The sequence below is a fragment of the Pogoniulus pusillus genome, chromosome 22, assembly GCF_015220805.1.
Source record: "Pogoniulus pusillus isolate bPogPus1 chromosome 22, bPogPus1.pri, whole genome shotgun sequence".
Lineage (NCBI taxonomy): Eukaryota > Metazoa > Chordata > Aves > Piciformes > Lybiidae > Pogoniulus > Pogoniulus pusillus.
The window spans coordinates 7,912,626-7,934,749 of record NC_087285.1 but is presented as its reverse complement, the minus strand read 5'-3'; the positions used below and the strand labels follow the sequence as shown (position 1 = coordinate 7,934,749).

At 40.1% G+C, this 22,124-nt stretch overlaps 1 protein-coding gene across 4 annotated transcripts; it reads left to right on the top strand.

Moving 5' to 3' along the window:
* Window positions 1-1,292: 1,292 nt before the first annotated feature.
* Window positions 1,293-22,121, top strand: PANK3 (pantothenate kinase 3). Of its 4 annotated transcripts, XM_064161619.1 has the most exons (8): window positions 1,293-2,124; window positions 8,496-8,612; window positions 8,957-9,309; window positions 11,074-11,327; window positions 11,946-12,122; window positions 13,632-13,755; window positions 15,378-15,503; window positions 15,937-22,121. In XM_064161619.1, exons 3-8 carry the CDS (start codon window positions 8,974-8,976, stop codon window positions 15,985-15,987), a joined length of 1,068 nt encoding a protein of 355 aa, XP_064017689.1. In that variant the 5' UTR covers window positions 1,293-2,124; window positions 8,496-8,612; window positions 8,957-8,973; the 3' UTR covers window positions 15,988-22,121. The 4 variants fall into 4 exon arrangements, with proteins under 4 accessions (XP_064017689.1, XP_064017687.1, XP_064017685.1 ...); XM_064161617.1 differs by lacking the exon at window positions 8,496-8,612; XM_064161615.1 differs by lacking the exon at window positions 8,496-8,612 and having other exon boundaries at window positions 1,293-2,263.
* The last annotated feature ends 3 nt before the right edge of the window (window positions 22,122-22,124 follow it).

Genomic DNA, 22,124 nt, shown 5'->3' with positions numbered 1-22,124 from the left:
GCCACGGTGCTCCACCGATTCAGCCCTGCCACAGACACTTTCCACGCAGGGCAACATTACAGCAATACAATGCCGCAACGTAATTTACTTTGGACTTTGCGACATGCCAGATGATATCATGCTTTCACCTAGCATGTGATAAGAGAATGCATAGCAAGCAGTAACTGCAGAGAAGCTTAAACTTCCTTAATTACACACCATCATTCCTGTAGAACCCTCTTCTGGTTCCATTACACTTGGACACTGTACTGTACTTTGTTAACAACTATGAGGCAAAGTTGGTTATATAAACAGATATACATTTATAGAGCAGATCAGATGTATTTTTTTTCTTACTTAAGGGATTTTCAAAGCAGTGTGCTGGCTGAAGCACAAGTAACTCCAAGCTACCAGTGCCTGGCTCAAGAAGTTTGCTGCCTGTTCCAAGACAGAAGGAATTGGACAGCTGTCAGACTAGGGGGTTTTGTTTTCTGGGTTTCACGTATATGTTTTTTACTTGCACTTCACAAGGATGGCGTTTCATTGCCTCGAGAGTTAGAAAGTGTGTAGGATATGTAGTCGGAGTGCAGGCACTGGAAAATCTCAGTGCAGATCTGTTTTCCCCAGCCCCATCAGAGACGTCTGCATGACATCAGATAGCTCATTTTAGGCAAAACATTCCACCCTGCATGGTCTGGAGACAGGCAGGAAATTAAAGGACTCTATCTTAAAACCACAGAGTAGATTTATGAACGGGCTTAAGTTAACTTCCAGGTAGCAGCTAAATTCTTGTATTCCCTAATATGCATGCAAATGCTTGTGTTTAAGATTTCAGCAGTAAGCTACACTGCAGTGAAACACCCAAAAGCCACACCAAAATTTCCCCTCTTTAAGACATGGAAATGTCCACATTTGCGTGCAGCTTACAGGAAGGCAAAAGTTCTGCACTCTTTAGCTTGCTTTAAAGGCAGGCTGCCCCAGGAGAGCCTGGAGGCAGTGTGTTCAAGGAACACTGGACTGGAAGTGTCCAAGGAACGTGCGGACACGGCACTTCAGGACATGGTTTAATGGCTACGGCCTCGGTTGAGGGTGTCACTCGATGACCCTGGAGGTCTCTCGCAATCGAAACAGTTCTCTGATTCTGCCAAGGGGAGCGGTGCGAGCCGGCGCCGCGGGCAGGCAGACCGGGCTGACAGCCCGGCGAGACGGAGCCCCCACGGCCCCCTGAGTCCCGCCACGGCCCGCGCGAGCCGCCGGGCCCCGCCCGCGCCAGGCGGCGGCGCGCGGCGATTGGCGGCGGGGCCGTGGGGTGAGCGCGGCGCGGGGCCACCGGGAGCTGTAGGCAGAGCGCGGCGGCTGCACTGCCGCTGTCGGCTGGACTGCCGCTCCCGGCGCGCTTCGCGCCGCCCCGTCACGGGGCGGGGGGCAGCTCTGCTGCAGCGGCGGAGCGGTCGCGCAGGAGCCTCTTCGCTGCCTCGGCCCTATTGTGTGGCGCGGCCGTGGCTCGCCGGTGCCGCCCGCCATCTTGTGTCGGAACGTAGGGGCAGTTTGCGCCGGGCCGCCGCGTCCGTCTCGGCCGGGGCCTCAGCGGTGGGAGAGGCCGAGGCCGCGACCGCCCTCCTGCCGAGAGGGACCGCGGCGGCGGGCAGTCCCGGTGTATCGGCCGCGCCCGGCCGGGGCCTATCCTGCGTCTCCGCCCCTGAGGGCGGCCCCGGGCCTCTCTTCGCGGCCGCTGCTGTTCTCCGAGGAGACAGGAAGGGCTCCGAGGGTGATGCTCGGCATTTCGCAGCAGGAGGCAGCTATCGCGCCCAGACGAGCTTGGTAGCCACTCAGCGCCGGCTCCCGCTCCGTCTCACCGCTCCGGCGCGAAAGCCGATGCCACCGCTGGACAAGCAGCTGCCCGAGCCGCGGGCGTAGCGGTGGGCGCTGCCAGCGCTGCTCTCGAGGAGGCGGCCGCCCACCGGCTGCGGATCAGGAGACCCGAGGGCCGGCCCCGAAGAGCTGCCGCCGCTTCCCGCCCCATCAGGCGAGGGGCAGGAGACCCACCCCGAGTGCCGAGCCGAGCCGTGCCCCGCCCGCCCCAGCCGGCAGGCGAACCGGGCCGTCGCCGCTGCACCATGAAGATCAAGGATGCCAAGAAGCCGTGTAAGGCCGCAGGCTACCGCCGCGCGTTCCGCCACCCAGGCCAAGCCGGGGCAGGCGGCGTGGGGACGTGGGGGCTGGCGCGGCGGGAGGTTCTGGTCCATGAATTTGGGAGCTGCAAGCCGAGACACTTCTGAGTCCTGTGCGTCCCTTTTCAGTGAGCTTTCGGGGTTCAGGTGTTCGCATTGGAAGGGCTTCTCTTTGAAGAGGAAGTCATCAGCTCGTGGGGGGGAGATGGGTGCTGATTTTAGGAAAGGTGGCACTTAATTAGTGTACCAAAGACCTACTTGGGCGGTTGGATTTGCTAGGTTTTTTTTAAGAGCTAATCTTTTTAATTTCTTTTAAACTCTTTAAGAGATAATATTTGGTAATATTTGTGTACAAACCTTCCACAAAACTGGGCTGGCTCTCCCTTTCTGTAAGCACAGCTGCAGTAACGCTTTTAGCTATTCTTTTGGAGTATCGTATTGGTTTGTGAGGGCACAGGCATGGTTCAGACTCGGGTGGATGCAAACAAACTTACTGCTACTTTTTTTGTGGGAAGAGTGAATGTGATTTAGCAAAGTTAGACTACCTAGAAGGTGTGCAAGAGTCGGGTGTACCTGTACTGACAGAATAGTAGTATCTACTCCAGTCAGACAGGGTTTTACTTTGTCACCCTGCTCAGACTTATTTCCGGTGTGAGTTCCTGTGGAGAAGATGGCCACTTGTAAAGAGCTGGGCCTGCTGCCCTTCTCAGCAATACGATGTAATGAAGAGCATACAGCTGTGCATATTTACAGTGTATGTGCTACATACATCGTTTGAGCAGTCCAAGAAGACAGAAATCACCAAACGTGTATTAATGCAGGAACTATTAGTGCAGGCCTAGAAATAGCTGTAAACATGGGATTGAGTTTGTCTGTGAAAATACTTTGTTTCTTGTGGTATTAAGGAAACCCTTTATGTTCATCTTGTAGCACACAGCCGTCACGTCCTGTTAATGCTGTTGTGTGGGAATTGTTGGATTGACTGCAATTATGTTTTTGAAGAGGACAGTTCAGACAGTATTCTTTTCCCTGGTGTGATATTTAAAGAACGATACCAAGACTCTGAAGCAGTAATTGGCCTTTAAAGAGAGGTTACAGTGGATTGGCAATTTAAAATGGTGACAGCCTGGCTGCTTCTCCTTTGGAAACCTGATAATTTCAGGAGTGTTTCAGCTGGGCCTCCAACACTTGTTTTCTTTAGTGGTGTTTTAAATAACAATGACATGTTTTTTAAAAAGTAACTGCTTAAATATGCTAAACTTGTAGTTGTATTCTTCCAGTTCATGAACCTGAACTTTGAGGTTGGTTTTGTGATGAGGTCCAGAAACAATTGAAACTGTATAAGCAGTGGGGGGAAAGAATACAGTGTAAAACTATGTTGTTATTTCATCTTGACTCGTCAATATACTTTAATGCTGGTGACTTTTTAAAGACAATAGCACTTAGTTTCGTAGGCAGCAACCCTCAGACTCTGTGTACAGATGTCTGTTCTTGGTTAGTCACACTGACGGACTGGGAGAGCAGCTTGTGTGTTTGAGGAGGAGCAGAGCCACAAAAGCACAGAAGATGGAGAAGCCCACTCATAGGCTTTAATGCCCAAATGCTGCTGTCAGTTTGGCTTATATGCTGAAATTGACCTGACAGCTGAGTTGGATTTGCAATACCAGTTGTAGACTGTCTAGTTACAAATTGTTTGGTGTAGGCTGTTGTTAGAGCCAGCAGAGTAGAATTCAGAAGATTGCTTTAGCCTACTTATACTTTTATCTATGACATTTATCCCCATGAAAGAAACAATTGCATAAAGTGTCTTGTCTGTCATAAGAGAGTTGACGTGAGAACACCTAGTGAGTTAAGATTTCTGAGTACATTCAGGGGCACATTGTTTAGACATGGTGCTGTGGTCCTCCCTTTCAACTTGTCACTCCGCTAGTGATTTTGCTACTTTGTTATAAAAACTCTGGGAAATGAGGCTGAATTGGTGGAACTCAAGCAATTTGCTGTCCCGAATGAAAGGGTAGTAAAGGGCTGTTTAAATGTATTTTGCAGCTGCTGGGAGGTGATGAGCATTATAAAGGAGAACAGAAATTCAAATTAGGAAAACATTATACTAAGTAGTGTAGAAGTTAAAGGTGGAGGTTTGTGGAATCATCCTATATGGAGGATTCTTGAAAAACTTCAGAGGCCTGCAGATCTTGGCTGGACAAAGCTGTAGCTGACCTCATCTAGTGTTGGCGATTTTCCTGATAGGGCGAAAGAGAGGCTGGACTAAATGACCTCCAGGATCCTTCCAACCAGCAGTTGCACCATAGCTCTTCCGAGGAAATGCCGATGGAGAAGAATGGCTGGTTCTTGTAAGAGAAGCTTTCAAAGGTTATTCGGGGGTGGAGATGATAAATGTGAGTGCAGACTGACTTGCAAGACCTGTGCTGTGTAATATCTGTCTAAAGGGAAGAGGAAAGTCACTTCCTCAGAGAGAGCTCTTCACGTTGGTGGGGGCGGGCAAGGCAGCTTAGAGGAAGAAAGTGCCAAGGTACTGTGCTTTTCAGAGGGTGGTAGGGTCTTTCATCTTGGCTCTGGAGTGTGATGAACCACCGAAGGGAAGGCAAAGGCTTCTAGTATTTACTGCACAGTGGATGTTACTTTTTAATTATTTCTTGAAAAAAGTTTGAGGAAAATGCCTGTTTCCCTTAAGGTGAATTGAGAGATAATAGTGTGTGAAAGTGCATAGTGGAGATTTGCAGAATGCTCAATCAGTGTAAAGAAAACACTGATTCTCTTCTTTTTTTTTCTTTTTTTTTTTTTTAATGTGGTTCTAAGGACACATAGTTGTGGACACTGATCCCATGCAGGATTTGTGTAGTAAAATTCATTTAAAATCATTTAGGTTGCTGGAGAATCTCTTAAATGGATTATTCTGTTTGTAGAATTTGTTACTTAGCTTTGTGGTACCCAAGCATTTTGTTATTACTGTTAAAAAGCAGATGTTATGGGCTCTCATTTCACTGCGGTTGAAAAATGTATTTTTAATAATGGCTTAATGCTTGCTGGGCACAGTTCTTACTGTGTTTATGTCTGAAGGTATTAGGTTAAGCCTCTGCATGCTGTATCTCACTATAATAAAAACACCTATCCCCAAAGAGATTGCTGCTGGAATGACAGTAAAATTAATAGAATGAGTAGGAAGGGAGAAGATGAAACTAGAGATATTTTGTATTAGCTTCATGTGGTATCCACTTAGATGTATCAAGTGTAATGAAGAGCAGTTGCAGTAATTGTGTCTTGCCACCTGTCCTCCCACGGATAAATGTGGCCTTTCTGTAGAGCACCAAGAGGTGGCTGAGTGGGATAGTGTGGTGAGTACAGTTTGTTGGAAGTTCCCATCAGAGGTATGGGAAGATGTGACAGTGCATGTCAGAGTCACTGAATGCAGGAGTTGATTCTGTCCAGCCCAAATCTATTTCAAGCTTTCCTTGGGATATTTGAACCAAAAAAAACTGTTAGAAAACTAGTTAAGCAGAGAAACTCTCCTGTGTCTCAGGGTCTAAGGACACTTGATGTGCAGTTTTGCTCTGCAGAGACTCATAGGCAGACATCTGTGTAACATGGGTACAGCCAAGGCACTTTGCTGCCTAGCCAAAAGGTTAATTTCACTTGATTTAGCAGTTTAACAGCCTTTGTGTTTTTTCCTAACTTGTTGCATTGCCTGTTATCTGCCTTGGACTGCTAGTGGATGTAGAGGTTAGGGTTCATTTTTAGTCTCCTGTATGTGGATGTTGTGGGGAAATACTGGAAGTGTGAGAATGCCTGTATGTGCATAGGGGGAAATGCATTTGGAGAGACTCCAAGATACGTTTACTTTGTTTCTGTGTTTATAAACACAAACTGTGTAATAGTTCACTGTAACCTCTGTAGACTTAACTTGTTTGTCTTGACAGTAATCAGATAAGAATTGGGATCAAGGTTAGCTTTGTTAACTAAGGCTACATACTGACCTGAATTAGAAAGTAAATTTTGTGCATCAAAACTGATAACACCGCATACGTTAATATGCCATGCTGGCAAAAGTGCACGTAAGTTTTCTTGTGATTTTGTCATAATTTTTCTTTCTTGTATTTGAATGCAATGTAGATTGATGAACTGCAGCATTCTTTGGCAGTTGTTCCACAAAATGCATTTATACTAGAAGTGCAAGCCTTACATCTTAATATATAGAATTTTTATACAAAGGTGACACAAAATCTGGTAGCTTTTTCTCTGTTGTCACTGATGTTGATTTTTTTTTTCCTATGGTCCAAAGCTCCCTACTTGAATTGGGAGCTACTCTTTGAAGTTTAGTTCTTGTTAATTTAGTGCAGGGTTGAACTACACTTACTTTATCTTACAGTGAGAAGGAAGCATTTTAAAGATAGTTGTGTATCAAACATGTCATTACTTGCATAAGAATTAGATTAGCAGTAACCTGTTTCTCAGTCTTTAAAAGCTAAGTACAAATAGAGTTAAACTGGAAAACCTTTTATTTGACTGAATAAGGGGGAAGTAGTTAAGCCTTTGAGTGTGTATTTCTGTAGCTTTGAATCCAAAACGAATGTACTGTCAAAGTAGTAGTATGAGATCTGCATGGAGAATTTTGAAGATCCTTTGCACTGCTAAAGCGGAATTCACAGAAAAGGAAAGCACTTCAACCTTTGTGCTGTACTGACACGAGGAAGACCTTTTATTGTCATTATTTTCCTTCAGCATATAAAAGACCTTATGTGATAAGATATCAGTACCCTGAAGATTGTTGCCAAGAACCATGTATCAGAAGTGCAAACACAGGAGCATGAGGCCTCCCCATGTAGTTCTCAAAGACAGTTTTAAAAAACAGCCATCAGTGTGGGTTTTCTTAGTAGGCAGAACTGCTCCATCACTATCTGACCACAGCATGTTGTGCCAGCAGTCTTTCATTGTGGGAAGTGCTTTTTTACATTGCTTGAAGCAGTTCTATAGAATCCTCTTAAACATCTTTATTTGCCAAGTGAGCAGTCAAAGCTATCTTCATACCGTGTGCAAAGCAATCCATTCATTTATGGTAAAGTTTCCTGGTTGCTCTATTGATGTAGGGACCACAGTAGCTCCTGGCAGAGCTGGAAGTGAAAGAAAGTTTGGATTTGGTTAGATATGGTTATGATCCTCTTACTGCCCTGTCAGAGACACAGTTCATTTTAGTGTGAAGTATCACATTAAACCACTTGAGTTTTGACTTCCCAGTTTGTGTTCTGCTTTGCATATTTGACTCTTCTCATATAGTCAAAATCCACATTTTATGTATTCTGGTTTGACTTCCTAAAAGCAGAATGCATGTTTTTTGAAGCAGTTTCAGAGAGTCAATACAACACAGTTGTGCTTGTTCAGTAAAAAAGCTGGATTCCAGCTTTTCATTTTTTTAGATTGCAACTGACCTCTGCGGAGAGGAGCTGAACTATGAAAAGACAGGGTGCTGATTTATTCCATGAATAGCAGTTAAATTCTTACCAAAGAATACTTCTGAGCTGTATATCAACTTTTGTAGAGTATCCTTTGGAATAAGAACAGTTTTAATGAGGAAGAGCTGAGAAAAATTGTTAAATGACCAAACTCACATAAACTGCAGAAAGGAAAAAAAAAAAAAACCACATGCACTAAAAAAAATTAACACACTGAAGCTGCAAAATGATGGTTACAGCTGTGCAAGTCTTCAAACCTTCTATCTGCAGAGCTATAAGCTTGGAACAGAGGTTATGGAATTGGTACCGGTGTCGTACAGGCACATTTCTTTAGCTATGCCTTCTGTGAGGATCAAGGGGATGGCTGGGGATTTTTTTTTTCAAAAGGTTATGCTGCTGTCATTCTGCTTCTAAATCCATCACTCAAAGAATCGTGACCCTCAGATAAAAGTATAAACCCACTTTTTATAGAATCATGTATGTATTCTCAGCCCGAGGTGCCTGTCATGCTGTTTTTCAATTGTAACAAGACAACTCAATACAATATTACCTCAAAATTACTTTTTTTTTTTCATGGATTTTAGAGACTACCAGTTATAGATGCTGGTATATATGCTGCAAATAGCATATGTAAGAGTGAAGGCTCTTATGCTTCAAACATGCCTCAAAGAATGGCAACATCCCCTTAAGCAGAGTGCTTATAAATGTGTAAAGTAATGCACATATTCCTTGTACATGTGGCATGACTTAAAAGTAGATGTGTTATCTTCAGATGTTGCCACAATTAGCCTAGCTGTGCTCTGCAGGGGAAGCCTTGTGGGAGAGGATTTTCTGAGTAGTCCTCCATCCTGCGTCTCTCTGAGATCTTACACTCTTTCAGTAAATGGAAGAGGAATTGATGTTTTCACATGGGTTCCTGTTTCTTCCATCCCCCTTCATCCAGATAGGATGGATCCACCCAAAGCAAACTGATTTGAAGGCTGCTTTCTCAATAAGTGTGAGTCACTGTGCTAAACTGTGTCAAAACTGTTATTTCAGGAGCAAAGATTATTTTAATCCTGTGTTCTTAAAAAAAAAAAGTGGTTGAATGTTGTACCAGTTACTGTGAAAGATGTTATGGTTTGAGGTGCTTTTGGTTGGGCTCTCTGAGCACATGTGACAACATTTAAATGCGTACAGAGTGGCTTATTTTTCCATTTCTACCTGTTGACAGAGGTTCCTGTGAGGATTTTTGTTCCTTGCCTTTCTTGCTGAAAAATACAGTCTTGTTTTTGTCTTAAGATAAGTGTATTGCTTTTGCTCTTTAACAAAGCTAATTGATCAATTCTTGTATCTTCCAAGCTTTTCCATGGTTCGGCATGGATATTGGGGGAACTTTGGTGAAACTTGCCTATTTCGAACCTATTGATATCACTGCAGAAGAAGAGCAGGAGGAAGTTGAAAGCTTGAAGAGCATCCGCAAATACCTGACTTCCAATGTAGCCTATGGATCCACTGGCATTCGAGATGTTCACCTTGAGCTGAAAGACTTAACTATTTTTGCTCGAAGAGGAAACTTGCACTTTATTCGATTCCCGACTCATGATTTGCCTACTTTTATCCAAATGGGAAGAAATAAAAACTTTTCAACACTACATACGGTGCTGTGTGCCACTGGTGGTGGTGCTTACAAGTTTGAAGAAGACTTTCGCACAGTAGGTAGCCTATCTTTCCTCCTGCTGAGCCTGATGGCAAAAGCATTGCTCAAGCAGTACTTCGAAAAACTATGTAATGTCCTCAAAATACGAATAATTATGTGTTTTTCCTCACTCTTAAATATGATAATCTAGAAATGTGCTTTCTGATATAATAATACACGTTAATGTATAATGCTAACAGCTAATTAGAAACTTCCATTAATGCAGTCAATTGCAGGACACCTTTGTGGAAGTTAACCATTGTCTAATCTCTTACTTAATTGGAAATGTGCTTCAGCTGCTGAGGTGCTTGAGTTACTTTGGATCTTTTTTCCTAGGCAGTCTGTGATAGATTTTCAGTGTTTGTGGGTGGAATTATCCTCATTAATTGTTTAGAGGTCTGTGACATCACAGGTATTTCAAAGACATTCTTTCCAACTGCAAAGTGGTTTGCGATTCTACCGAGGGTTTTTGACTCATCCTTTGATCAAAATCGGTCATTCGATTAGATGCAGTTGCTACTTGAAGGTAGTTGTTACTGAGAGGCTTAGCACAATACTGTTCACATCCTACCTACTTTTAAAGTGGCTGCAGACATCTTGAGCTTCTAGAGACAAGAAGGCTTTCAGTCTCAAGAAAAGTTGGGCTTGACAGTCTCAAAGGTCTCTTCCAACCTCAACAGTTCTGTGGTTCTATGTTTGGTTTCAAAAATCTGTTAGTATTTCCATTCTGGTGCCAGTCTTGTGTTGAGCTGGTGCAAATGTTTGTGGGGGAGGGTCACCATTTGTACAGCAGAACTAATTCTTTATCTAAAGCCCCACAGAAATAGTTGCTGTTGAAACAGTTCCCTGATCTGCTCAGCAGGGAAGCTTCACAGTTGTGCCATGGCAAAAAAAGCTGAAGGGAACGAGGGAGGTCTGGCAGTGCGGTTACCTAGCACTGAAGTCAGTTTAGATCTGGTTGTGCAGCTTTGTATTCTAATGCAGGCCGCATTCTAAATGTGAGCTTACCTGATTCAGAGATATACGCTATGGATGTTGTGGGGTTACCTGCCTAATTGGACACTCCTAACTCTTGGAACTCCCTACCGGACTAAGGGAGGGAGCCCAGAGTTTAAGCGGATGAAGTATGGCATGAAATTACAGCCTTCCTGGAAGTCACAGCACCTGTTAAATTGTCTCTGTGTTGTAAGAGAACAGCAGCTTAAGTGTCACATGCAAACGCAAGAACTTTATTGAGGCTTACATCCAGTCAGATAAATGTTTTCCTTGTGGTCCTTGGAATGTAAGTATAGTTGCAAGGATAGTTAGTTGGATGACATTGAGGTTTTTATCTGCTGGCATCTTAAAAATGATTGTTTGACTTGTAAGATGGGGAGGAAACCCACAAACCCTGAAAAGATGTGCAGATGTGTGAGCTTTGCCAAGATTACCCTGCGTGGGGCCTCTAGGGTGTTTGGTGACTTTTTTCTTATTTATATTGATGAAAAATGTTGCTAATTTTTCAATGGATTAATCTCCAAAGATATCCTTACCAAAGCAGATCTCATACTGCCTGTCTGTTCTTGATTCAAGTCTGAGATCTAGTTATATAGTAAAAGTAATTTTCTAGTTGATGTATTCAGAATTTATTTCTGAACTCTTTGGCCTTGTAATGGGATTCACGTCCCTGAAGTAGTCACCTGAGGTAGCTTCTTAGACAGTACAAATGAACTCATAAATTTGTAGCACATGTAAACAGCGCTAGAACATGATGACACTTTTTTTTTCTTTTTTAACACAGATTGGAAACCTCCAGCTGCACAAACTGGATGAACTTGACTGCCTTGTCAAAGGCTTACTGTATATAGACTCTGTCAGCTTCAACGGCCAGGCAGAGTGCTACTATTTTGAAAATGCCTCAGATCCTGAGAGATGCCAAAAGATGCCTTTTAACCTGGATGATCCATACCCATTGCTGGTTGTTAACATTGGCTCAGGAGTCAGCATTTTATCAGTCCATTCCAAAGACAATTATAAAAGAGTAACTGGAACAAGGTAACTTGAAAACTTAAGTTGAGGTTCTTACTTCACAGAACATTGAACCTTCTGTTTTCAGAGTGTTCTTTTCCCTGAGTCCCCCTGGCTAGCCCTTCTCTCACAATGTTGTATAGAAATATATTTTAATTTACAACTGCATTCATTGAAGCCATAGTTCTGTTATTGAGGAGATATAGCTAGTGTTTTACTTCTCAACTGAGCACTTGAAGTGCTCCATAGTGAGAGGCTTATATATTTTGTCTTAGATTTTGATGATGTGTTCCATGAACTTGTTTCTCTTGCTCCTTAAGAATAAATATGTCCACACATCATGTCCAGTAAATGATCAAGAATCAGAGTTGGTGGCATGATGTGGATCCTTAGGGAATTTGTCTCTGATTAAAACTTCAGCTTACACTTTCACAGTTTTTATCTGTTAGATTTTATTGTATGAGCTTCTTATAAGTGACTTAAATGTTCAGTTGATTGACAGCTATATCATGAACCTTAAGCACACAACCAAACAGCTTGGTAACTGTGTTGGAGCACTTTGTTTGTTTGTTTGATTAGTCAGACATAAGAATCTTTGATGTTAGAAAATGCTATTTAAAAGCCATTACCTCTCTTTCTTCTTAGTCTAGGTGGAGGGACCTTTCTTGGTCTTTGCAGTTTGTTGACAGGCTGTGAAAGTTTTGAGGAAGCTCTGGAAATGGCATCCAAAGGAGACAGCACACATGCTGACAAGCTGGTTCGAGACATTTATGGAGGAGACTATGAAAGATTTGGCTTGCCAGGATGGGCTGTAGCATCAAGGTAAAAAAGAGGTCTTTGCTAGCTCTTCTGCTAGTTATGCAGCCTTCCCTTCAAAGGAAGACTTAAAACTATTAATACAGAGAAAACTGATTTTTGCAAATGTTTATTGTATTTGTTATGTTTGTGTACTAAAAGTACATACCAGCTTTCCTCAAGATTTCAAACCACATGCAACTGTGTATATACAGCTTTACATGAGTTAGAGAATGCAAGGTGATCAGAGGAGTGAAGAGAACAGAGGTAAACAAAGGCAGTTACTTTTTAGCTTCTTAAAATCTTTTAGCAGGACCATTCTCCAGCGGGAAGGTGAATGTAAGGTGGCATTTGTGTTGCTCTTATAGTGATATCTCTTAATTTCTGTCTTTGAAGACTGTTTTTTTGATACGTGGCTGTCTGTACAAGCAGCTGACACAATGCTTTAACTACTTTCCTCGCTTACAAAGGCTTCTGAACATAAACAGTTTGCATCATGAGAATGAATGTATTTTACTGCCAGTGACAGAGGATTTTTGTCACAGATGCAAGTTTTATTTGCATCAGGGAAGATTACTGGAGATCAGTGTGAGAAGAATAAACTTTGGCAGTGAAACTAATATGTACATGAGAGAGTTCATTAACTTTTTGCCCCTGTGTGGTAGTAAGAGATCTTAATTCACAGTAACTTAATTCTTCTCCCTCTCCAGCCAGCTGAGCCCAGGTCTCTTGTGAGAGCATATGCTGAGAGGTTTTAATATGAACAAACTTTATTGTTTTAGTCAGTCCATCTTAACTCACTGTGTATAAATACTTTTTGTTCTTTACTGTGTAAGACCCTTAGGGTCTTTAATTGGGTATTTTGAGTTTTAGAGTAATCAGGATTCTAGCTCTCTGAGTTGACTTAGATATGGCACAGAGTCCTTACTGGTAAAATATGCATACCTTATGGATTTTTGTCTTGTTTTATTCATAATTTGTTAAGGAATTATCTACTGTGTATTATAATTGAAATGTCCTTCTAATCTAGAACTCTTCATTTATACAACCTAAATTGCAGTCTGTCAGCTGTTTATTTTCTGTTTCAGAGAATTGTGTTCCATCACAAAACCATTCAGCTCATTGGTTTACTTCTGCTTTGAGAGCAGAAGGTTGGATAGATATTGTGAGTGAGGAAGAAAGCATGGAGTTGGAAGATTGACCAGTGAATCTTAGGCAATGACTTAATTTACAGTACCTAGGTTTGCAGAGTAGTCTTGCCTAAGAATTAAGACTACTTTTTGTAGATGCTTCTTTGTGGAAGTCAAACAGTAATAGTATATTTGGGCCCATTATTGTAACAAGATTGACTGTTTCCTGTGAAAATAAGAAAGACACACATTGTAGTATCAGATAGCAAATTACTGCTTTTAATACAGACTTAGAAAGAACCATCATGAGGCTCAAGTTCTGTTATAGCATAAAAATAAAATGCAGAAATTAGGTGAAGTACACTTGAATCACTCTTTACTTAATGACATTTTTTTCCTACTTTAGTTTTGGGAATATGATCTACAAAGAGAAGAGAGAGTCTGTTAGCAAAGAAGATCTTGCAAGAGCCATATTGGTCACCATCACCAATAACATTGGTTCTATTGCCCGGATGTGTGCAGTAAATGAGGTAAAAAACTTCTGACAAGGAAATAATTGATCTATAGTCATGAGACTTTTTTTTTGTCAACTGTCTTCTTACTGGTGGATGCAGAGATGATTCCTTGCCATAATCTGTTTCTTCCAGCTCTGCTAAAGAGAACCAGTGTTCATTCAGTTCCAATACGATTAGCATGGACAGTCAAGAACTTATGGAACCGTACTGAATTTAGGCTTTGAAGATACAGATGTCTGGGCACCAGAGATTTCCTCATTTATTATCAAAAAATCTTTTTATAATATGAGGTTTTATAACATCTTTCTGTGAGAGGATTTGAGGGTAACTATATTTAGAGTTCTGCTTGAAATCAACCGAGGTGAATTTTCAGTGACCATGTTAGTTGCAGCAATTTTCCTTTTGCTTAGGAGCCAGATTTACTATCATTTTTAATACTGCAAGTTCTTCCTTAATTGCATTCTCATGTTTGCCTTGGAGAAAAAAATTAATTTTGTGGGTATTAAGTTTATTTTGTCTTTTTGCTTTGTGACCAAGCTTGATAACAAAACAGTTAAAATGAAGGTGAAGTGTGAAGTACATACTGTTTGTCTGAAGCAAAGGTATGCAGTTTATATTTAAGGGTAGGGGTGAGTACAAATCAGAATTCGTGAACTGCACGAATCAGCTGTGTTCCAAATTCTTTTGGTCTAATTCCAACTGTGTCATAGAACTACAAATCATAAGAAATAGTTACTAGTGATGCACAAACAATATCTTGAACTGATGTATGAAGATAAAATGGATTTAATTATTTTTAGCTTTCTGCTCTAAAGCAGAATTGTGTTTGAGTGGCTCAACAGTCTTATTTACTATACTTTCACTGTGAACTATCCAAGATGGTGAAAACAGTTGCATGTTCATCATTTGACAATGGATTGAATTGTAAAACTAGTGTTTGCAACAACTTGCATAGTAATATAAATCTAATGTAATAAAGCACTTATTTCAGCCCTATATTAAGCACTAACACAATTAATTTTTCTTTGGTTCTTGCTCTTGTATAATTAACCAAGTGTTTCATGTTGCTTCTACTTCATGTCAGATGTACTTCAGTGAATGGGGAAAATGAAATTAATTTCACTTTTTTTATATTTGATTAAAATTTACAACTCAGAGTATTTCAGTTTTAGTCTAATGTTATGCTGAGGTGTATCAAGCCCTGAGGATGAAAGGAACATGTTATGTCTTACTGTCTTCGGCTTCTTTACAGTGCTGCCTTGTTGCATATGGATCAAGCAGCATTGTACAGGGCTATGAAGGCATTGAGTCTTCTCTACCAATTAGAAGTGTTTTCCTTTGATTTGACTCTTACCTCGGCTCTTTCTATGGCTTAATTACTGAAGGTGCTCACTTAATTTGAAACACAAATGATATTTCTCTGTAAATTAAGGTGTTTAATTCTTGAGGGTTGCATGTTTTTTCATTTTCTCCAAACTTGCTGTGGTTTTAAATGTTGGATCCATATTTCAAGTGGGAGTAGTTTTGGGGAGATTTTGCCTTGCTCAAGACATTGAGTTCTTTGATAGTTGAAATTTTCAAAGCTATGTTAAACAGTGAAAAGACTTAATCCCTTGCTGTTTTTTTCTTCCTTTTAGAAAATAAACAGAGTTGTGTTTGTTGGCAATTTCTTACGTGTGAATACTTTGTCGATGAAGCTTCTTGCATATGCACTGGATTACTGGTCAAAAGGCCAGCTGAAGGCCTTGTTCCTAGAACATGAGGTACGTTGTGGCTTGTTAATCTGTATGCAGAGTTGTACCATCAATCAAAAACCCATTTATTGAGTAGCTCTCTTAAGTGTGGTGTCATGAGATGCCAAGAACTCAGTAAACATTGAAAAGGAGGCTTCTCTTAGTGTATTGGTTCTCTAGGCACAGCTTTCTCTGCCAGGGAAGTACTTCAGTTACTTTGGGCTATCTTAATTCACGCTATAGATCTTTGGAGAGGGACAAGAGAATGTTAAACTCTGCACTAAAGTTCAACATTTTTTTTCCTGGGTTTGGGTGGAATCAAGCACTGTGTTTCATAAGATTACAGAGAACTAAAGCATGGGCCTTTGAAATACATACATTGTTCTTAACTGAGCTTGAGCAATATCCTGGAAGTTGAGACTGTTACTTAATCCTGAAATATTTTTTTGTTTGTTTTGAACAGGGATACTTTGGAGCTGTTGGTGCTCTTCTTGGGCTGCCAAATTTCAGTTGAGATACCAGATGTCACTACACTGAACTGCTTTCCACCGAAATGACAATTGTTTATGGTCGTGGGAACTAAATCTGGGGAGGGATGAAGAAAATAGCAGATTTTCTGTAACTGTTCTCGAGAAGTGGTTAGCTACTGAATATTGCCATTATAAAGAAAGGGGTTTCAGTCTGTTGGGCATTGAAAAATGAACTGTTCAGGGATATTGTTTATGTTCTATGGTACACATGGCCAATGTTTAACTTTTGATATGCAGTGCATCCTCTGAAAACAAGCTTCCAAAAGTAGGAATGCCTGGACCTTTAATTGCTCAGTGTGGAAATACTGCAATTCACTCCTGAGGCTTTAGACCCATCAGATTGGTAGAATGAAACGTTATTTTCATTAGTCATACTGTATTATAAGCACAATTTCTCATGTGTATTTACAGAAAACAATTGTAAAACCAGTAAGGTACTGTCTGCAAGATGAGGAAACTCCCACAGTGAGAATAGTCATTATTTTATGTGTAATGGGAAAGATACTAGTGCTTTAATTTTCAGTGGGAAGAAAAGACACAGAAAGAAATCAGCACAAATAGCAGATTAAGCAGCAAAGATGTTCATTTGCCCTTTCTTTAAAAATGCTGCAGGTATTTTAGGAGGAGGTTCTGTATTTGGTTGAATTTGGAAAAAAAAAAAGTAATGATTAATGAAGGCAGATTTTGGAGTTGGGGTTTATGATTTTGGTTTCATTTATTGGGTTGGGTTTTTTGGGGTTTTTTAGGACATGACTTCCAAAATGCCTTCTGGTTCTCTTGGGTCCTTTTATAAACTCTGACATTATTTGTACAGGTATCACAAAGCGCTAGGGAACTGAAGAATCCTTCTAGAATAGACTAAATATTATTCTGATGCTTAGACTCACTTTTATGAAGGTTTGGGAAATTTGTGCTCCATCTTACAAACCTGAAAATGCGATTTCTCCTTAATTTTGTAAGATGTGATCAGAATCTAATTAGGTGTTGAAAATGAAAGGTTGTTAGCTTGCTTTTGTTTTGGAAGCTTGTTTTTGAAAGTTGAGGACAGCATCAGAGTTTGTATTGCAGCACCGAATGGACCAATATTTAGTGCACTTGCAGTACAAAACCACTCATCAAATTGTGGCTTTGGGATCAAATCCATGCTCTGAAACTAGTCTTTGGGGTTTTCAAGTTGTGACAGTTTTACCAAGTTCAGTTCTGCTACCAGGGCATGAGTTCTTAAACTTGTAAGAATATTACACAGTCATTGGCTGTATGACTCTGGACTAAAGTACTACCCAATTTCTGATACCATTTTAATGGTAAATATTTCCTATAAGTGCATGAGGAGCAACCAGAATAGAACATGTTGATATGTTGGAGTTTAAGGTATTTTTAAAACTGCCCCACTTAAGTATTGTGTTGTATTTACAGACACAACCACCTAGTGTGTTAGAAACCTCTGTGCACTGTTTGCAGTCTTCTTTCTTTTCTTAACATTCAAAGCCACCCACTAACATCATGGGATTTTCTGGCAGGTGGGGGATATTTGTGGTCTTTTAAAAGTGACTTTACTTCGAGTAGCCAATTCCTTAAGGCCAATGCCAATCACAAATGTGCTTTCTTGGTTTCATTTAAGACATTGAAAAAAAAGGGCAAATTTCACTCACAGTTTAATTGATGCAAAGCTAAATTAGAGCACTTGAGAGAAGTGAATATAGTTTTTATAGAATGTCTACAAATGCTGTATACTGTTCCTTTGAAATTACAATCAACCATAGAAAGTAACCTCTGGTTATAAAACTTGGGAAATAGTTTTCTGAAGGTTCTGACATCCTCCTGAAATTCTTGCAAAACTAATGGTGTATATTTCTTGCAAAGTGAGGTACTTTAAGAACCTGCTACAGCTTGATTAGAAACTATTGTTTCTGAGTTCCTTTAGACCATATTTATTACTACTTCACTTCTCCCTTTTTGATACTAGAAGAGCTGCTCTTGAAGCAGTAGTTAGAAGTTACTTGTATATTTAAGCAGAATGATGTGTAGGAAATGATGGCCTAATGCCCATGATTCACTTAAACATTTGAAGATTAATTGTAGAGAGTTACAGAATAAACTGAGTAGTTCTTGAACAGCTGTACTGTATAGAAACTACTGTGAGAATCAAAAAGTCTGCCCTACCTCTGTTTGAGTTCCCTTGAGCTTCTAAAACAATTGGCTTCCTTTTGCTGGTGTTATCAGCATGATTTTTACTTCATTACAAAAGCAACCAGAGAGGTTTTCAAGCCCTACTGTAGAACCACGGTGTCTGTATTTAAACCACATTTTTAGGTTTCATCTCATTTTCTCAGCCTAAAACCTGTTCCTAGAGTCTCCAAAGATTGACTTTACCACCAGTAGAAATGCCAGGCATCACAAACAGTTGCAGGATAAGCCTTAAAGTCTTTTCATCAACATTTTCTTCTAAATAGGTTGGAAAAACTTGTTTCTTTTATGTAGATAGCTGAAATAATGGGTTTACTTTCACCCTTGCCATTTCTTTCCCTCAAAGCTAATGAATGAAACGGCTTTAGAGTGAATTGATTCAATGTGATGTACTACAGCAGAGAAAATTCAGGGTTTTCTCAGGGCTACTGTTGTTTTTTCAAGTGGAACCACTTCTCTAGGGCAAAGTTGTGTGGTATTCTTCTCCAGTAAAACAGAAAGCTCATTTTGCCTATGTAATTGTTTCCAGCTCAATTAGCCATCTGAGTGCCTTTTAATTTTTGCATATAATGCCAATTTTGCTGGTACTGGTACTTGCATCTGTGAGGTTTTCTAAACCAGTGTTTCTTACCAGAGAAACAGCAGATAATTTGCCATGCTGATGATCCCTTCAGTGTAGCTAAACAAAACAGTATCAGGTTTCTAGGTTTGTATCCCTGGAGGTAATGCTCTTGCATTTCTTGGTCTCATCCCTCCAGCTTGTTCTTTTAATGTATTATGTACAGTTTTACTGTATCAGTATCTCTGTTAAAGTCATACAGATTTTTGGTCACAAAGGTACAGATTTCTGGCCAAAGAAGCTGATTTTTAGGTGAAGCTATTCCAAATTGATATGGCTATTAAACTTAACCACTTTTAACTTTCTATCTATTTTTGCTTAGGTAACTGCAATTTTTTGAATGAAATTGGAACTTCTACAATACCATTTTGAATATTTAGCATGCTGGAATGAACGCATCTTCAGCAGTCTGCACTGGAGCTAGCAGAGGTTTAAGTATGATTTTTTTTTTTTTTATTAGTAAAGGAGCAATAAATTTAAGAATTCAGAGAGAAGCAGCACTGATAGACATTGTCTTACAGTTTGGTCAAGATTTTCAAAGTGTGTGCAGAAATCTGACGTACCTTTTGAAGGTCTTTCCCTTCTTAGAGTGTTTTGCAAGCAAGCAAAACACTACCAACACCTCCATTTGACAGAGCATGGAAAGAATGAGACCACACTGTCCCATTTACTCTCAGCCTGTATATGAGAACAAAAGTTCTGTCCTGGCTTCTCCTGATGGCTTAAATATTCCTTCAGCAGTACTGTGAGATTCCTACTTGCATCTCAGCTGTTGATAGTATACATGCAAGGTCATTATATTGCCTTTAAGGACTGCAGTACCAACTCTTTGTCTCTATCCAGTATAGCTCTTCTTCCAGATAAGTTGGAATAACTTCTGATGTCTAAATGTTTCAGAATATCAGTGGCATCTTAATATTGGAAACTAATTGAAGTGTCTTAAATCTAGAGCAACTCTCTGCTTCTTAAAGACTACGTGGTGTCATAGACATTAAATTACATCAATGCCTAACTTTACATTCATCCTGGTTTTAAATATCATTTTCACTATTCACATTCTGAATACTAAGTGGCTACAATCCTGAGGAAACAGCTTAGTGAGTTCAAAACAGAAATGAAAGTCTTTTGAGCTAGTTGTGGTCAGTTTTTTATCCTGAGTCCATTTGCATATGTCTTGAGACTAGTCCTTCCCCTAGTCTGTGTTTTCCTAGCAACAAGGCTTTCTGCATCCTTTTTTTTTTGGCTCGTGTAGGCTTAAAAAAACAGCAGTATGTAATAAAGCTTTGCTTAGGTGAAAAAGTGAACCAATACTGGTGAGTCAGAATGGAAAGACCTGTAGGTCACAGTGCGGAGCTAGGAACGCATTTGGTGCATACAGTTACTGCTCTGTTTGTATTTTTAATTTCTGACTAACACACACAGTGAGAGGGGGCAGACTCCTCAGTAGTGGACAGAATGAATGAATTAAGTCCTTGGACATGACCATGGGAGATAAAAAAATGATTTATCACAGTATAAAAGGACAATTCTCTGGTTTTACTGACAAGACCACCAGTATTCTGTCATCTGTGATAAAAACTAATTCTTTAAGTTCAAAAAGTCTGCAAAGAAGGCTGTGTCAGTAATTTTGTTTACTCCACATACATAAGGCATATGAAGTATTCTTAAAAACACACGTTCTGAAAACATCTCAAAAGATGCTGTAACATATTTATAATTCATATTGTGCTAATGGAATATGTTTGAGCAGTCTTGGTTTGCATAACTTGAGTGCCAAATCCTGCTCTCTTCAGTTACTTGAGTAGATGGTTCTCTTAAATGAAGACTGTTTTAAACTGAGGAGCAAGTTTTGGCCTCAAGGTCCTCTGCCTGGGGAACACAGTAGCACTACTTCACATATTCCTGATGGTGCTAAATCATTTGTTGAAAATCAAGATTCTAAATAGAAACTGTAAATAAAATATATATGGCCTGATCCATCTGAGGAAGTTGAAGTGTATCATTTACAAATACCTTTCTGGCCTTATTTCAAGTTTTGCTATTTTTTTCTTTGCAGTATGTGGATTCTGTTTGTTAATCTGGCAAGTCATTGACAGGTTTGGCTTCCTGTGCTGCTTTCTATAAGGCCCATAACATTGCCATTCTGCATTATGGTACAGGTGATATTCATTGCTGGTCTGCAGTGTTATTCTTCATCTTGTTTTGTCACAAATGGAATCCAATAAAACAGAATTGGCATTTTTTCTCTGGTAAAACTTCTGAGAAAAATAGCCATTACTGTAAGCATTTGGGAAGCTGTTGAAAATGAAAACAAAAAAAGAGTAAAATCATTTAAAAATCTCTATGTTTTTTGCCTCTAAAATAAACTGGAATATAGTGTGTTGATTGCTAATCTTTGTTACAAATAGCATTTTGCAGTTCTTCTAGCATCCATTTCAGAACCTTGTACATACAAGTTTTGGGAGGAGCTATGTTAGTTTCACATTATGCATTACAAAAGGTTTCAGTTATAAGACTAGCAAATTAGTATTTTGAAATAGATTACATCTAGAACTCATCAAAATTAATGTGTTGATGGTGTAGCTATAGGATATAGAGTGCTTTTGGTAATCTGCACTTCTTTATATTCCTGAGTTTTGGCCTTTTAGCAAGCGAGTGTTTAATTTTCCATCTGCTGTGTCCTCCTCTGCAGGCCTTCTAATCACCAATCGCTGTCTTCAGATGTTTGTCTTATTTAGTTAGCGAAATGGACAGGCAGCTTTATAAATTGTAAACCCTCGTAGGACAGAAGTTCTCTGAAGAGCCATTTGGTTAAGTTGCCTTATTCTATTACATTGCACTCATCTTATTTCTCCACTTCCTTGTTTACTGTTCAGACACTGAAGATGTGATGTAAAAATACGTGCTACAAATTTTTATTCCTAAATTACTGATGAATACCTGTTAATACAGGTCTTGTAAATGATAATCTTTATGCCATCTGTAATACAGCTCTTGTAAATTGTTTAAATTATTTTTCTTTTTATAGATTCTCGTTATTGAATGTACAGATTAGAACCCTTTAATATGTCACCGAGTAATTTCAATGGGGCGCAAATATGGCCAATGCTGTAATTCATCCCATCAAAACTGTAAATAATTCTTTGCTGCTTGTTTGCATGAGTGGAGTTCAGATTTCATTTCCTTTGGCATAACCCAGCTCTGCTGTGACGGGCCTACTTTACACAATTTGTTTTCCTGGCTTTGTTATCATTTGTTCTGTATGAATGTTAAAACTTTGTCTTTTCCTAATAAATAACTTGAGATTGTTCACTC